This window comes from Ranitomeya variabilis, chromosome 2 (genome assembly GCF_051348905.1).
Source record: "Ranitomeya variabilis isolate aRanVar5 chromosome 2, aRanVar5.hap1, whole genome shotgun sequence".
Lineage (NCBI taxonomy): Eukaryota > Metazoa > Chordata > Amphibia > Anura > Dendrobatidae > Ranitomeya > Ranitomeya variabilis.
Window position 1 is genome coordinate 1,110,867,195 of NC_135233.1, and position 15,401 is coordinate 1,110,882,595.

General features: G+C 51.8%; 2 protein-coding genes across 3 annotated transcripts in view; one reads left to right on the top strand and one right to left on the bottom strand.

Annotated features, from left to right (window-relative positions):
* Positions 1-3,716, top strand: part of IFT172 (intraflagellar transport 172) — a 76,387-nt gene extending 72,671 nt beyond the window's left edge. For both annotated transcript variants that reach the window (XM_077291975.1, XM_077291974.1), the window contains 2 exons: positions 2,779-2,870; positions 3,584-3,716. In XM_077291975.1, coding sequence (XP_077148090.1) covers positions 2,779-2,870; positions 3,584-3,673 — 182 coding nt within the window. In that variant the 3' untranslated portion in view covers positions 3,674-3,716. The remainder of the gene's footprint in view (positions 1-2,778; positions 2,871-3,583) is intronic.
* Positions 3,717-4,072: 356 nt separating this feature from the next.
* On the bottom strand, positions 4,073-14,189 carry KRTCAP3 (keratinocyte associated protein 3). The gene is made up of 7 exons (XM_077291985.1): positions 14,079-14,189; positions 10,051-10,235; positions 9,097-9,156; positions 8,813-9,013; positions 5,680-5,814; positions 4,439-4,536; positions 4,073-4,230 (listed from the first exon to the last, which is right to left on the bottom strand). Exons 1-6 carry the CDS (start codon positions 14,116-14,118, stop codon positions 4,453-4,455), a joined length of 705 nt encoding a protein of 234 aa, XP_077148100.1. The 5' UTR covers positions 14,119-14,189; the 3' UTR covers positions 4,073-4,230; positions 4,439-4,452.
* Between the last annotated feature and the right edge of the window lie 1,212 nt (positions 14,190-15,401).

Consider the following 15,401-nt stretch of genomic DNA (forward strand, 5'->3'; position numbering starts at 1 on the left):
ACCCGGAAGTGCTCCAGCGACTTCCGGGTTAGACGCGCCGCTCTCACTCACCATGCGGCGGCTAGGGATATTAAGCCGGCCGCAGCAGCGCGCGCGTCCTCACGGTGCCGGGCGGACCCACGGTGACCGGACCCGGACCGTGGATGCTTGGCCAGACGAGGGGGGAGGCTGCAAGCAGGGGCTCCCCCGCCGCTGCTTCTGGAACCGCAGCCCCTGCCGTTCCCTCAGATACCGACGCAGGCGGGTGCATGGCCCAGGGATCCTCTTCATCTGTAGGTAAGCCGGGTCCCTGTAGGAACAGGAAACCTAAAACTGAGGAGGAGAGGGGACCGCCTCCTTTTATTCTGTAGGTTTCCTGTTCCTATGGGGCGGATCCCTCTCTCTCATGTGGGGTGCTGTCGTGGCGAAGGGTAAAAATCTGCCCTCTGACCAAGCTCCCCATAGATGATACACCTGGATATGTTTTATTGTGGGGTTCATTGTAACGGCAACAACCACCCTGAAGAAAAAGGGTAAAGAACCGTTCCAATAGGAGACACAAGAAAACCCGGTGGTACAAACCTATGCAGGTAAGACCCTCAGATTGTGGAGTCAGGGGTAGTAGGTCTCATTTACATCTAATGATATAATTGTATACATATTACTGTGTGTCTATAATAGCCAGAGTCACAAGAATACAAAATAAAGAAATGCCTAAGAGCAGTGCGGTCAGAACTGTCGCCTTCTGTAATATCTAGGGGTTTAGTAATCGAGGAGGTTAATTGGGAGAGAACATATGAGGAACCAGATGAAGATCCCTAGATCATGCCGTGTGTGGAGATGGGGGGTTACACAATCTATGTATTAAATCCTACCAGCAAGCATGGTATCCAAAGTCATGGTCCCACAAATGGAAACACAAGGTCCACAAGATAGAAACCAGGCCGCCATGAGGCACAGGCTCACCTCTACAAACAACACCTAGAAGAGGTGGACCGAATGCAAGAACAAGGCAGGAAAGTATGGACTAGCCCAATTATAAGGGAGCAGCGGGAAACAGCCGCCCTGGAGCTGGCCCTATGGATGACCTGAAGTAAGTGAGAGTGAAGTACCCACTGGCACCTGCAAGGGCAGCAGGGTGGCTCAGTGGTTAGCATTGTTGCTATGGCGCTTTCTGGGCCAATCCTAATCATATAATGCTCCACCGCACCTACTGCTCCGCGTCACTTCATCATCTTCTCTGAGAGCAGCAGTTTATTCCAGTAATGCCAATTATTCTGATCGATGAGGAATTGTAAGTCAGCCATCGAGCAGTCTGATGGCCAGACGTACCTGCCCTGCAGCTGTTATCAGCTCTACTTCCAGGCATCTGCTGCCGCCAGAGAGGGTAATGGACCCGACATGGTGGACGCCTCTCAAGAGCCTGCTCTACTCCAGGTCTCAGTGCAGCGGTCCTCCGCCATAAACGTCTGCAAATCTCCTCTCACAGATAAATAGACAAGAGCAAAATGTCCAGAAAGTGAGCGATGGGCTGAAGCGCGCCCCACCACCCACACCTCAGCACTGGAGGATTGGAGAAAAACAGAGACCTCTGGCACCAGAAATGTGACGACTCTGAGAACAACACCAGAAGGAGCGGAGAAGACACAAACCTGGGGGATTTCATGGAGAAGTGGTGCGCAGGAACATTCCCTGCATCACGTCCCAACCAGAGGTGCACCAGACCATTGCCGGCCAGAACAGGGCCAGTGTCTCACCCTACAGCTCAACAGAGGGAAATCCGCTATGAAAACACTTCCGCCTTCCTCATTCCAGGCTTCTTGGCTGAATTACAAAGGAAACAAGCCACATGTGTCAGTGAAATGCCGTCATCCACGGTGCACTCACCCACCGAGGAGGCGTGGATGGCAGGCGAGTATCACAAGTCCTGCAGAGGCTGACTAATGGCTTCGTCCCAGTGGTCAGTGAGGTGCTTCAGTGTACCCTCCACCGTGTGACAGCACATGCATTATGGCTGTGGAGACGACCTCCCTGCACTCGGTAAGATGGCGCAACTGTACCTCTTCCACCACTCTTCTTCCCCCGCACGGCTTCAGAAGATGGCTGTTGTCTGTCTCCTTGGTGTGACATGTCTGGTGGCATACCTCCTAATGACCCAGGACATACATGTTCAGCACTGGTCACTGGGCTGGTTAGAGCGGAGCCGCTTCATGGCCGGTCGCTGCTGGTACATTGCCGACTGAAATAGATCAACCACCAACAAAAAAAACATGACAATCAGAAAGCCTGAAAAAGAAAATACTCACATTGCCCAAAGTACAGACCTCAGCCCAAGAGAACGGCCGCAGCCTGACCGTAAGGGACCGGAGTGGAAACAACCGACCACAATGAGCTGAAGAGCGACGAGACTGAGGGTCATCGAGAAGATGGCCACTGCTGCTAAAAGGCTCCTACAAGCTGCCAATTCATGGGGTGTACTTACTTATCACACTTTGCTCCTGCATTTTGGCCTAGTTGTTTTTTGTTAGTAAGACACCACTTTTCATGCGTTTGGCTTTTTCAGAGGTTGGATGGCCACGCTTTATTTTGTCCTAATACACAAAACCATAGCATCCAAGGGGTAAAAATGCATCTGATCACACGCAGACGACACGTATCTCAGCCGAAGGGGACATGCGGACCTCTGAGTGCTACACGCACCACAAGTGTCAGCAAGCCTCCAGCAATGCAGAGAACAGGCCACGTGTGGGCAGAGCCCCACCTCACCTAGTAAGCGGCTGACAGAGCGTCTCCCTGCAGGGTACCCCGTCCTCAGGAACAAGATCGAGTTCACACAACCGGGCAAAGCGGCAAACAAGGAAGACTGGAACAGACTGCTCATGGCCATTAAGGTGGGTGCCACTCCCACCCGCTGACCTCCCCGTCCTCCATCTTGCACGTCCGCCTCGCTGACCTCCCCGTCCTCCATCTTGCACATCTACCTCCGCCTCGCTGACCTCCCGTCCTCCATCTTGCACGTATGCCTCCCGCCTTTTGTTTTGCATGTCTGCCTCCCCTCCGCTGACCTCCCAACCTCTGTCTTGCACTTCTGCCCCGCTGACCTCCCTGTCCTCCATCTTGCACGTCTGCTTCCCCTCCGCTGACCTGCCATCCTCCATCTTGTACGTCTGCTTCCCCTCCGCTGACCTCCCATCCTCCATCTTGTACGTCTGCTTCCCCTCCGCTGACCTCCCATCCTCCATCTTGTATGTATGCTTCCCCTCCGATGATCTCCCCCGACCTCCATCTTGTACGTCTGCCTCCCCTCCGCTGATCTCCCCGACCTCCATCTTGCACATCCGCCTTGCTGACCTCCCGTCCTCCATCTTGCACTTCCGCCCCGCTGACCCCCCGTCCTCCATCTTGCACGTCTGCTTCCCCTCCGCTGACCTCCCATCCTCCATCTTGTACGTCTGCCTCCCCTCCGCTAATCTCCCCGACCTCCATCTTGCACATCTGCCTCCGCTGACGCCCGTCCTTCCGAGTCTACTGCTTGCTCCCCGTATCTGCCTCTCCATAACGTGGTTTTCGCCTGATCCTATGACCCATTTTCTGTCGCCCACAGACCAGCCACAGCCCCGAGTGCCAGGATGTCCTGCGGTTCATCAGTCGGTGGTGTGGAGCGCCCCCCAACACCAGCTTTTCCTTCCAGTGAGGCGAGCGGCCCAATCTTCTGTAATAAAATGCTGTAGATTTGCCTCCCGTGTCATGTCATCCCTATCTGACTCCCACCCAGGGCAGTGTCCGGTAGATGCGCGTCCTATCTCCTCATCCTCGGTGGAGTCAGGCCGAGCACCGAAGGACTCTGATCACCAATGATCGACTTCTGATTATCCCATGTGGAAAACATTGGAGGCTCAGAGGAGCCGCTAGTCACCCCTGTATTTTTGGAGGGTAGGTTCTAGATCACTGGACCATGGTAAACAAGAACTGGAGATTTCCTGGAAACTGCAGCAAAGCGCAAGGTCTGACCTCAGACAAGGACCGTCCCCTGCATTGCTGGAACTCTGAAAGGAGAATGTTCTGCTTTTCCCTGACACTGAGGAGCCGGAAATAAGAAAGTCGGATTTATTCACAAAATATCAGAATACAGAACATGAAAAATGTACAGCAAATAAAACAGCTAATAAAACGGCAAGAGAGACACCAAACAAGAGGCCACGCGGCAGAGGACCTCCTGCCCCTCCAGCTCAGTCCGTGCATCCAGCCCACCTGTAATATAATGGAAGAAGATCAGCGATCCTCCCCGACAGGACATCCCCACAGCTAACAAAACCCATCGCTCGGCAATCTGAAGCGCCCCGCACTGACATCCCATCACCCGGCGATTCCCCCAGCGCTCAGCAAACCTTATCCCCACACATGCACAGACAGGCCCCCATATCCAGGGAATGAGGTGGCCTCCACCAAGGAATCTCACCTCCACTGTGATGCCTATGCCTGAGCCTCGATGAGCTGGTGGGTTTCCGGCCTCACTGCATCCTCCAGCCGCTCATTGTCGGCCGCCTGCTCCTGTAGCTGAGACATAGTCCTGTTAGCACAAGCCGACATATGGGCCCTGGTAACATGCCAGCAGCGGCCTCACATTACACCTTTTATAGTAATTCTCCCGATTGTCTGAGAACCGGACAAGCAGGAATCTGATGACAGCTCTGGAGTAAATCCACCCCGAAGTCCACCTGCGTGTTCCTACCTGCCTCCCACATATCATCTGGCCCCAGCTTCCAAGAATAGTGCTATGGTAACCCCATGTGAGGCAGATCCCAGGACCCCACATCTGGTGCCAGATCACCCCCAGTGCTGTCAGAGAATGGCGCTATGGTAACCCCATGTCAGGCATGCCCCAGGACCCCACATCTGGTGCCCCAGGACCCCCCCCCCTCCCAAGTGCTGCCGGAGAATGGCGCTATGGTAACCCCATGTGAGGCAGATCCCAGGACCCCACATCTGGTGCCAGATCACCCCGAGTGCTGTCGGAGAATGGCACTATAGTAACCCCATGTGAGGCAGATCCCAGGACCCCACATCTGGTTCCCCATCACCCCCAGTGCTGCTGGAGAATGGCGCTATAGTAACCCCATGTGAGGCAGGTCCAAGGACCCCACATCTGGTGCCCCATCACCCCCAGTGCTGTCAGAATGGCATTATAGTAACCCCATGTGAGGAAGGTTCAAGGACCCTCACATCTGGTGCCCCCTCACCCCCAGTGCTGCCAGAGAGTGGCGCTATGGTAACCCCATGTCAGGCATGTCCCCGGACCCCACATCTGGTGCCAGATCACCCCCAATGCTGCCAGAGAATGGCGCTACGGTATCCCCATGTGAGGCATGTCCCAGGACCCCACATCTGGTGCCCCCTCACCCCCAGTGCTGCCAGAGAGTGGCGCTATGGTAACCCCATGTCAGGCATGTCCCCGGACCCCACATCTGGTGCCAGATCACCCCCAATGCTGCCAGAGAATGGCGCTACGGTATCCCCATGTGAGGCATGTCCCAGGACCCCACATCTGGTTCCCCCATCACCCTCAGTGCTGCCAGGGAATGGTGCTATGGTAACATGAGGTACAGCCAGGAAGAATGGCCCATGACTACCTCCACTAGTTCTTCACCACACTGAGAATATTCTACTGCGGCTATCTGATGGACCCAGGTACCAACTTACCTTCTGCTTCAGATAAGTCTCTCCACAAGGACCGATCCCTCGGAGGATAAATGCCACCACACAACAGCGGATTGATAGCGCAGCCTCCACCATAGACAGGAACATGGAGGGGATCCAGAGAGCCAGCGTGGTGTCCTGTGCCGAGGAGACATGATGGTCACAGAAAGCTAACATTGTCATGTCCGCCACAGGAGAACTTATGTAACGTGAAGCTCGTTGACTGGACAGGGCCCAAAACCATCACTGGTCTAATCTTTAGTGTTCCAACCCACTATAGTGACACCCCCGCCATGAATGAGGAGACAAGAAAGTGGGGAGGAGTGATAGGCAGCAAGGCATATAGTGGCACTGGTGATCTTTAGATGGATAAAAGTCAGTCTCAGTGATGGCCGCCTATCCATCACTAGAGATCAGCGTTGACATCACTGAGAATGCCTCCTATCCATCAACAGAGGTCAGCGGTGACATCACTGAGAATGTCTATCCACCAATAGAGGTCAGCGGTGATGTCACCGCTGATCTCTAGAGATGGATAGGAGGCATTTTCAGAGATGTCACCGCTGACCTCTAATGATGGACAGACATTCTCAGTGATGTCACAGCTGATCTCTGATGATGGATAGGAGGCATTTTCAGTGATATCACTGAGAATGCCTCCTATCCATCACCAGAGGTGACATCACTGAGAATGTCTCCTATCCATCACCAGAGATCAGAGGTGACATCACTGAGAATGTCTCCTATCCATCACTAGAGATCAGCAGTGACATCACTGAGAATGCCTCCTATCCATCACTAGAGATCAGCGGTGACATCACTGAGAATGCCTCCTATCCATCACTAGAGTCAGCAGTGACATCACTGAGAATGCCTCCTATCCATCACTAGAGGTCATAGGTGACATCACTGAAAATGCCTCCTATCCATCACCAGAGGTGACATCACTGAGAATGTCTCCTATCCATCACCAGAGATCAGCGGTGACATCACTGAGAATGCCTCCTATCCATCACTAGAGGTCAGCAGTGACATCACTGAGAATGTCTCCTATCCATCACCAGAGATCAGCGGTGACATCACTGAGAATGCCTTGTATCCATCACCAGAGATCAGCGGTGACATCACTGAGAATGCCAGTATCCATCACCAGAGATCAGCGGTGACATCACTGAGAATGTCTCCTATCCATCACCAGAGATCAGAGGTGACATCACTGAGAATGTCTCCTATCCATCACCAGAGGTGACATCACTGAGAATGCCTCCTATCCATCACTAGAGATCAGCGGTGACATCACTGAGAATGCCTCCTATCCATCACTAGAGGTCAGCAGTGACATCACTGAGAATGTCTCCTATCCATCACCAGAGATCAGCGGTGACATCACTGAGAATGCCTTGTATCCATCACCAGAGATCAGCGGTGACATCACTGAGAATGTCTCCTATCCATCACCAGAGATCAGAGGTGACATCACTGAGAATGTCTCCTATCCATCACCAGAGGTGACATCACTGAGAATGCCTCCTATCCATCACTAGAGATCAGCGGTGACATCACTGAGAATGTCTCCTATCCATCACCAGAGATCAGCGGTGACATCACTGAGAATGTCTCCTATCCATCACCAGAGATCAGAGGTGACATCACTGAGAATGCCTCCTATCCATCACCAGAGATCAGCGGTGACATCACTGAGAATGCCTCCTATCCATCACTAGAGATCAGCGGTGACATCACTGAGAATGCCTCCTATCCATCACCAGAGATCAGAGGTGACATCACTGAGAATGTCTCCTATCCATCACCAGAGGTGACATCACTGAGAATGTCTCCTATCCATCACTAGAGATCAGCGGTGACATCACTGAGAATGCCTCCTATCCATCACCGGAGATCAGCGGTGACATCACTGAGTGTCTCCTATCCATCACCAGAGATCAGAGGTAACATCACTGAGAATGCCTCCTATCCATCACCAGAGATCAGAGGTGACATCACTGAGAATGCCTCCTATCCATCACCAGAGATCAGAGGTAACATCACTGAGAATGCCTCCTATCCATCACCAGAGATCAGAGGTAACATCACTGAGAATGCCTCCTATCCATCACCAGAGATCAGAGGTAACATCACAGAGAATGCCTCCTATCCATCACCAGAGGTGACATCACTGAGAATGCCTCCTATCCATCACCAGAGATCAGAGGTGATATCACTGAGAATGTCTCCTATCCATCACCAGAGATCAGAGGTGACATCACTGAGAATGTCTCCTATCCATCACCAGAGATCAGCTGTGACATCACTGAGAATGTCTCCTATCCATCACTAGAGATCAGCGGTGACATCACTGAGAATGTCTCCTATCCATCACCAGAGGTGACATCACTGAGAATGCCTCCTATCCATCACCAGAGATTAGCGGTGACATCACTGATAATGTCTCCTATCCATCACCAGAGATCAGAGGTAACATCACTGAGAATGTCTCCTATCCATCACCAGAGATCAGTGGTGACATCACTGAGAATGTCTCCTATCCATCACCAGAGATCAGCGGTGACATCACTGAGAATGCCTCCTATCCATCACCAGAGATCAGCGGTGACATCACTGAGAATGCCTCCTATCCATCACTAGAGATCAGCGGTGACATCACTGAGAATGCCACCTATCCATCACTAGAGATCAGAGGTGACATCACTGAGAATGTCTCCTATCCATCACCAGAGATCAGCGGTGACATCACTGAGAATGCCTCCTATCCATCACCAGAGATCAGCGGTGACATCACTGAGAATGCCTCCTATCCATCACCAGAGGTGACATCACTGAGAATGCCTCCTATCCATCACCAGAGATTAGCGGTGACATCACTGATAATGTCTCCTATCCATCACCAGAGATCAGAGGTGACATCACTGAGAATGTCTCCTATCCATCACCAGAGATCAGCGGTGACATCACTGAGAATGCCTCCTATCCATCACCAGAGATCAGCGGTGACATCACTGAGAATGTCTCCTATCCATCACCAGAGATCAGCGGTGACATCACTGAGAATGCCTCCTATCAGTAGAGTTTGCCGCTACATATAGAGAGGTGTTGGCTGCAGGTACAGTATACTTACATAAATCCGTGTTGTGTCGAAGGGGCACTCGTTGCTCATGATGACGGAGCGGGTGTCTGCTGGGAGAACCGTTGTGTTACATCCAGAGACCAGGTTCTTGCCTCCATTTGCAATGGTCAGTGAGACAGACAGGATAAGACCCACGAAACAAGCTGCCGAGAGCAGGGCGTTCAGCAGGGACAGGACCAGGAGTGACCAGTGCTGCAGACAGACAGATGGAGCGATCAGAAGACTGGTGGGAAGTGTCCGCAGCAGTGTATAGGACAGTCATGGAGGAGACTCACGATTCTGCCACAGCCCAGGTTGCGGGAGGCAAGGATGGCGCAGATTCCTGTTGTGATGCTCTGCAGAAATACGTGTGAATATGAGAAAGATGGGGGGGGGGATATAGTAAACTAAGATTTCTGGAATAATGACGTGCACCACATATAGTATAGTGCCCCCACATACAGTGCTGTGCAAGTCTTAGGCAGGTGTGGAGAAGAAAGCAAGAGGCGGAGGACAGAATCGTATAAGTGACTGAAGAAAAGAGAAATGTAAATTTGAAAATTTTTCATCGGTGTCTGGTCACGGCCCGTCACCTCCGCCATCAGTGTCTGGTCACAGACCGTCACCTCCGCCATCAGTGTCTGGTCACAGACCGTCACCTCCGCCATCAGTGTCTGGTCACAGACCGTCACCTCCGCCATCAGTGTCTGGTCACAGACCGTCACCTCCGCCATCAGTGTCTGGTCACAGACCGTCACCTCCGCCATCAGTGTCTGGTCACAGACCGTCACCTCCGCCATCAGTGTCTGGTCACAGACCGTCACCTCCGCCATCAGTGTCTGGTCACAGACCGTCACCTCCGCCATCAGTGTCTGGTCACAGACCGTCACCTCCGCCATCAGTGTCTGGTCACAGACCGTCACCTCCGCCACTTCTTCTCGTCACTTGTACACAGGTTGTTCCAAACATCTTGAGAACTTCCCCCAGATCTTCTGTGTTTGAGGTTGACAGACTGTACAAGTCACGGGCCGCCACCAGATGCCGACAACTGAGGCGACTGGCCGCCACCGGATGCCGGTGAGATTTCCATTTGCCCTTTGTGAATTGAGGACAATAACCCATTACTACTTCTGTGTCCGAAGCTTCTTACGTGGCACTCACCCCCCTCCACACTTGCCTATAGCTTGTGCACTGTACTCCAGAGGGGGCGCTCTTCACAACTGCACCCTGCGACATCAGCAGCTACTCACCAGCAGCCCGGACACCACAGAGATTATGTTGGCGGTGCAGTATTCGGGGCTCACCCTCTTCTCTGGGTTGGCCACATGTCGCAGCACGGTACCATGAACAATGGCGCCCAAGATGAAATTGACATGGCCAATGAAAATCAGCGCGATCCCAGTCCGCATCAAGTGACGAGGGCCTTTCACCACATCTAATGTACAGAGAGAGAAGAACCACAAGTCTCAAGTGGCCTGAAGGGAAAGAGCTACCCTGTAACAACGATTATCCAGAAGAGAGCATGGCACCAATGGATGCAGAGCGGAGATCATTAATGCTGCTCACCCCCGATAGTAAGAAGCTGGACGGCGAGGCTGGGGTCTGCCACCATCATACAAAGAAGACCCTATAGGAAAACCACACCTTATTGGTGGTATATATCGTCTGCATACACATCCTATGACACAGGACATGGGATGGAAGTGGAGAGGGTCCTAACTCTGCTCCATAGGTGCAGATATAAAATGTGCAGCCAGGAGTCAAACTTTAGAGCCAGAGTACTGGAGGTGGCAACACGAGCAGCGAGCCACAGGCGGCAACACGAGCAGCGAGCCACAGGCGGCAACACGAGCAGCGAGCCACAGGCGGCAACACGAGCAGCGAGCCACAGGCGGCAACACGAGCAGCGAGCCACAGGCGGCAACACGAGCAGCGAGCCACAGGCGGCAACACGAGCAGCGAGCCACAGGCGGCAACACGAGCAGCGAGCCACAGGCGGCAACACGAGCAGCGAGCCACAGGCGGCAACACGAGCAGCGAGCCACAGGCGGCAACACGAGCAGCGAGCCACAGGCGGCAACACGAGCAGCGAGCCACAGGCGGCAACACGAGCAGCGAGCCACAGGCTACAGGCGGCAACACGAGCAGCGAGCCACAGGCTGCAGGCGGCAACACGAGCGGCGAGCCACAGGCTGCAGGCGGCAATACGAGCGGCGAGCCACAGGCGGGAGGCAGCAACACGAGCGGCGAGCCACAGGCGGGAGGAGCACATACTTCCCAAAGAGTATAGTGTTCTATTATATTAGTGTTCTATTGGTGCGCGCCCCCCACCCACAGCACCCACCACCCCATATGATACTACATTGAAGGGAGTTAGAGAGAAAAAACTACCAAGTAAAAGTTTTTTCTTCATAAAGTCAGTAAAACCCCCCGACCTGCAGGCTTGTGTAGAGACTCGGACCCTTCTGGCTTACAAATACTGACCATATCGTGTTCACACATTGCATAAATCCTGTGGTTTGGGTTTTTGCAGGATCTGCACCAAACTACGTAATCTTTGCAGTTTTTTCCCCCAGACATAGAAGCCTGTAGAGAAAAACATGGCACCAAAACCACCGAGTTCAGCAGGGTCCTTAAACACACCGAGCGCGAAGATTTCATGAAATCACATCTGATTTGCTTGGACAGTTTGAACACAAAAAAATTCTGCACAAAAAAACCCAAAACACTCCACAGCATTTACAGTATCTGTGACTACGAGCTACGTACAAGCAACGGGGATGAGATTTCGTGAACACTGCGGCTTTGGTGGACGGCTTCACATCAGCACCAAAAAGGATCAAATAAGGGGAAAAGGCAAAATAACACTAGAAACTCAACAACCAGAGAAGATTATTACTGTGCGGTGCAGACACCTGGAGAACGAGGCCTCAGCGTTACATTTTTAATGGGTTTAATGACAGAAAAAAAAAATAAATCACTTGTCTTTTTCACATTATTTACCGATCCCCATAAATCTGGTTGTTGTTGTTGTGCCGGTCGTCACGATTAAAGGGGCACAAATGAGTCTGTTATTTGCTAATTTGTGAGGTTTATTAAAAGAAAACGTGCAGTAAAAAGGTCACTATTATAATTTTATTATAATTTTATAGAAAGGAAGAAAAAAAACAAATCTTCCTTTTCTGTCTGTGATACAGGCACATAGAGCTGCTCTGGTATATGGAGGTGTACCTCTGTGTACCTGTATTATCTGCACATCACAGGAGATTCCCCCACTGGGCAGTGCTGCCTACAATAACGCAGGCTGGGGGTCCGAATCCCTGGGAGATTCAATCTGAAGAATAGAACAATGAACGATGTAATTCAGAGGTCCCCGAGCTTTGGCCGCAGCTACCGCCCTGTGGCTCCCAATCCCTCCTTCCATTATCACATCCTCCGGCGTCCCCCATTACGGCATCCTCCGGCGTCCCCCATTACGGCATCCTCCGGCGTCCCCCATTACGGCATCCTCCGGCGTCCCCCATTACGGCATCCTCCGGCGTCCCCCATTACGGCATCCTCCGGCGTCCCCCATTACGGCATCCTCCGGCGTCCCCCATTACCCCCATTATGGCATCCTCCGGCGTCCCCCATTACTTCCATTACGGCATCCCCCGGTGTCCCCCATTACTTTCATTACGGCATCCTCCGATGTCCCCCATTACTCCCATTCTCCGGCGTCCCTGAGTACGGCATCCTCCAGCGTCCCCCAATACTCCCATTACGGCATCCCCCGGTGTCCCTCATTACTCCCATTTTGGCAACCTCCGGTGTCCCCCATTACTCCCACTCTCCCATCCTCCGGCATCCCCCATTACTCCCATTATGGCATTCTATTGGGCAGCACGGTGGTGCAGTGGATAGCACTGCAGCGCTGGAGTCCTGGGTTCTAATCCCACCTTGGACAACATCTGCAAAGAGTTTGTATGTTCTCTCCGTGTTTGCGTGGGTTTCCTCCGGGTTCTCCGGTTTCCTCCCACATTCCAAATACATACTGATAGGGAATTTAGATTGTGAGCCCCATTGGGGACAGCGATGATAATGTGTTCAAACTGTAAAGCGCTGCGGAATATGTTAGCGCTATATAAAAATAAAGATGATTATTATTAATTATTATTATTATTCTCCAGCGTCCCCCATTACAGCATCCTCCGGCGTCCCCCAATACTCCCAATACGGCATCCTCCGGCGTCCCCCAATACAACATCCTCCGGCGTCCCCCAATACTCCCAATACGGCATCCTCCGGCGTCCCCCAATACGGCATCCTCCGGGGTCCCCCAATACTCCCAATACGGCATCCTCCGGGGTCCCCCAATACTCCCAATACGGCATCCTCCGGCGTCCCCCATTACTACCATTACGGCGTCCCCCATTACGGCATCCTCCAGCGTCCCCCATTACTCCCATTACGGCATCCCCCATTACGGCATCCTCCGGCATCCCCCATTACTCCCATTATAGCTTCCTCTGGCATCCCCCATTACTCCCATTATCCCATCCTCCGGCGTCCCCCATTACCCCATCCTCTGGCATCCCCCATTACTCCCATTATCCCATCCTCCGGCGTCCCCCATTACTCCCATTATGGCATCCTCCGGCGTCCCCCATTACTCCCATTATGGCATCCTCCGGCGTCCCCCATTACTCCCATTATCCCATCCTCCGGCGTCCCCCATTACGGCATCCTCCGGCGTCCCCCATTACCCCATCCTCCGGCATCCCCCATTACTCTCATTATTGCATCCTCCGGCGTCCCCCATTACTCCCATTATAGCTTCCTCCGGCGTCCCCCATTACTCCCATTATCCCATCCTCCGGCGTCCCCCATTACTCCCATTATGGCATCCTCCGGCGTCCCCCATTACTCCCATTATGGCATCCTCCGGCGTCCCCCATTACTCCCATTATGGCATCCTCCGGCGTCCCCCATTACTCCCATTATCCCATCCTACGGCGTCCCCCATTACCCCATCCTCCGGCGTCCCCCATTACTCCCATTATCCCATCCTCCGGCGTCCCCCATTACTCCCATTATCCCATCCTCCGGCGTCCCCCATTACTCCTATTATGGCATCCTCCGGCGTCCCCCATTACTCCCATTATCCCATCCTCCGGCGTCCCCCATTATAACACGCCCTCATTGCCCCTCTTAGCTCTGCAGTATAACCCTCACCATCCTCGGGCTGCTATAACCTCTGCCTGTTACTGGCCGGACTCTATATTACAGCTGTACTCACTGAAGCCGCACGGCTGCTCCTCACTCCTGCCGGCCGCCATGTCTCCTCTCACCTGGAACACACCTGAGCTGGGTCACATGACTCCGAGCAAGCCACGCCCACTGACATCACAACACAACTCACCTGTGCAGATAGAATCCCGGAGACGGAAGAGGCGGGAACCTCCCTGTGAGCAGCTCCGTCCTCTGCTGTATACTGTACACTATACTATATACCTCCTGTACATTATACTATATACGTCCTGTACACTATACTATATACGTCCTGTACACTGTACTATATACGTCCTGTACACTATACTATATACGTCCTGTACACTGTACTATATACGTCCTGTACACTATACTATATACGTCCTGTACACTGTACTATATACGTCCTGTACACTATACTATATACGTCCTGTACATTATACTATATACGTCCTGTACACTATACTATGTACGCCCTGTACACTGTACTATATACCTCCTGTACACTATACTATATACGTCCTGTACACTATACTATATACGTCCTGTACACTATACTATATACGTCCTGTACACTATACTATATACGTCCTGTACACTGTACTATATACGTCCTGTACACTATACTATATACGTCCTGTACACTATACTATATACCTCCTGTACACTGTACTATATACCTCCTGTACACTATACTATATACGTCCTGTACACTATACTATATACCTCCTGTACACTATACTATATACGTCCTGTACACTATACTATATACCTCCTGTACACTGTACTATATACGTCCTGTACATTATACGTCCTGTACACTGTACTATATACCTCCTGTACACTGTACTATATACGTCCTGTACATTATACGTCCTGTACACTGTACTATATACGTCCTGTACACTATACTATATACGTCCTGTACACTGTACTATATACGTCCTGTACATTATACGTCCTGTACACTATACTATATACCTCCTGTACACTATACTATATACGTCCTGTACATTATACGTCCTGTACACTATACTATATACGTCCTGTACATTATACGTCCTGTACACTGTACTATATACGTCCTGTACATTATACGTCCTGTACACTGTACTATATACGTCCTGTACACTATGCTATATACGTCCTGTACATTATACGTCCTGTACACTATACTATATACGTCCTGTACACTATACTATATACGTCCTGTACACTGTACTATATACGTCCTGTACACTGTACTATATACGTCCTGTACACTATCCTATATACGTCCTGTACACTATACTATATACCTCCTGTACACTATACTATATACGTCCTGTACATTATACGTCCTGTACACTAT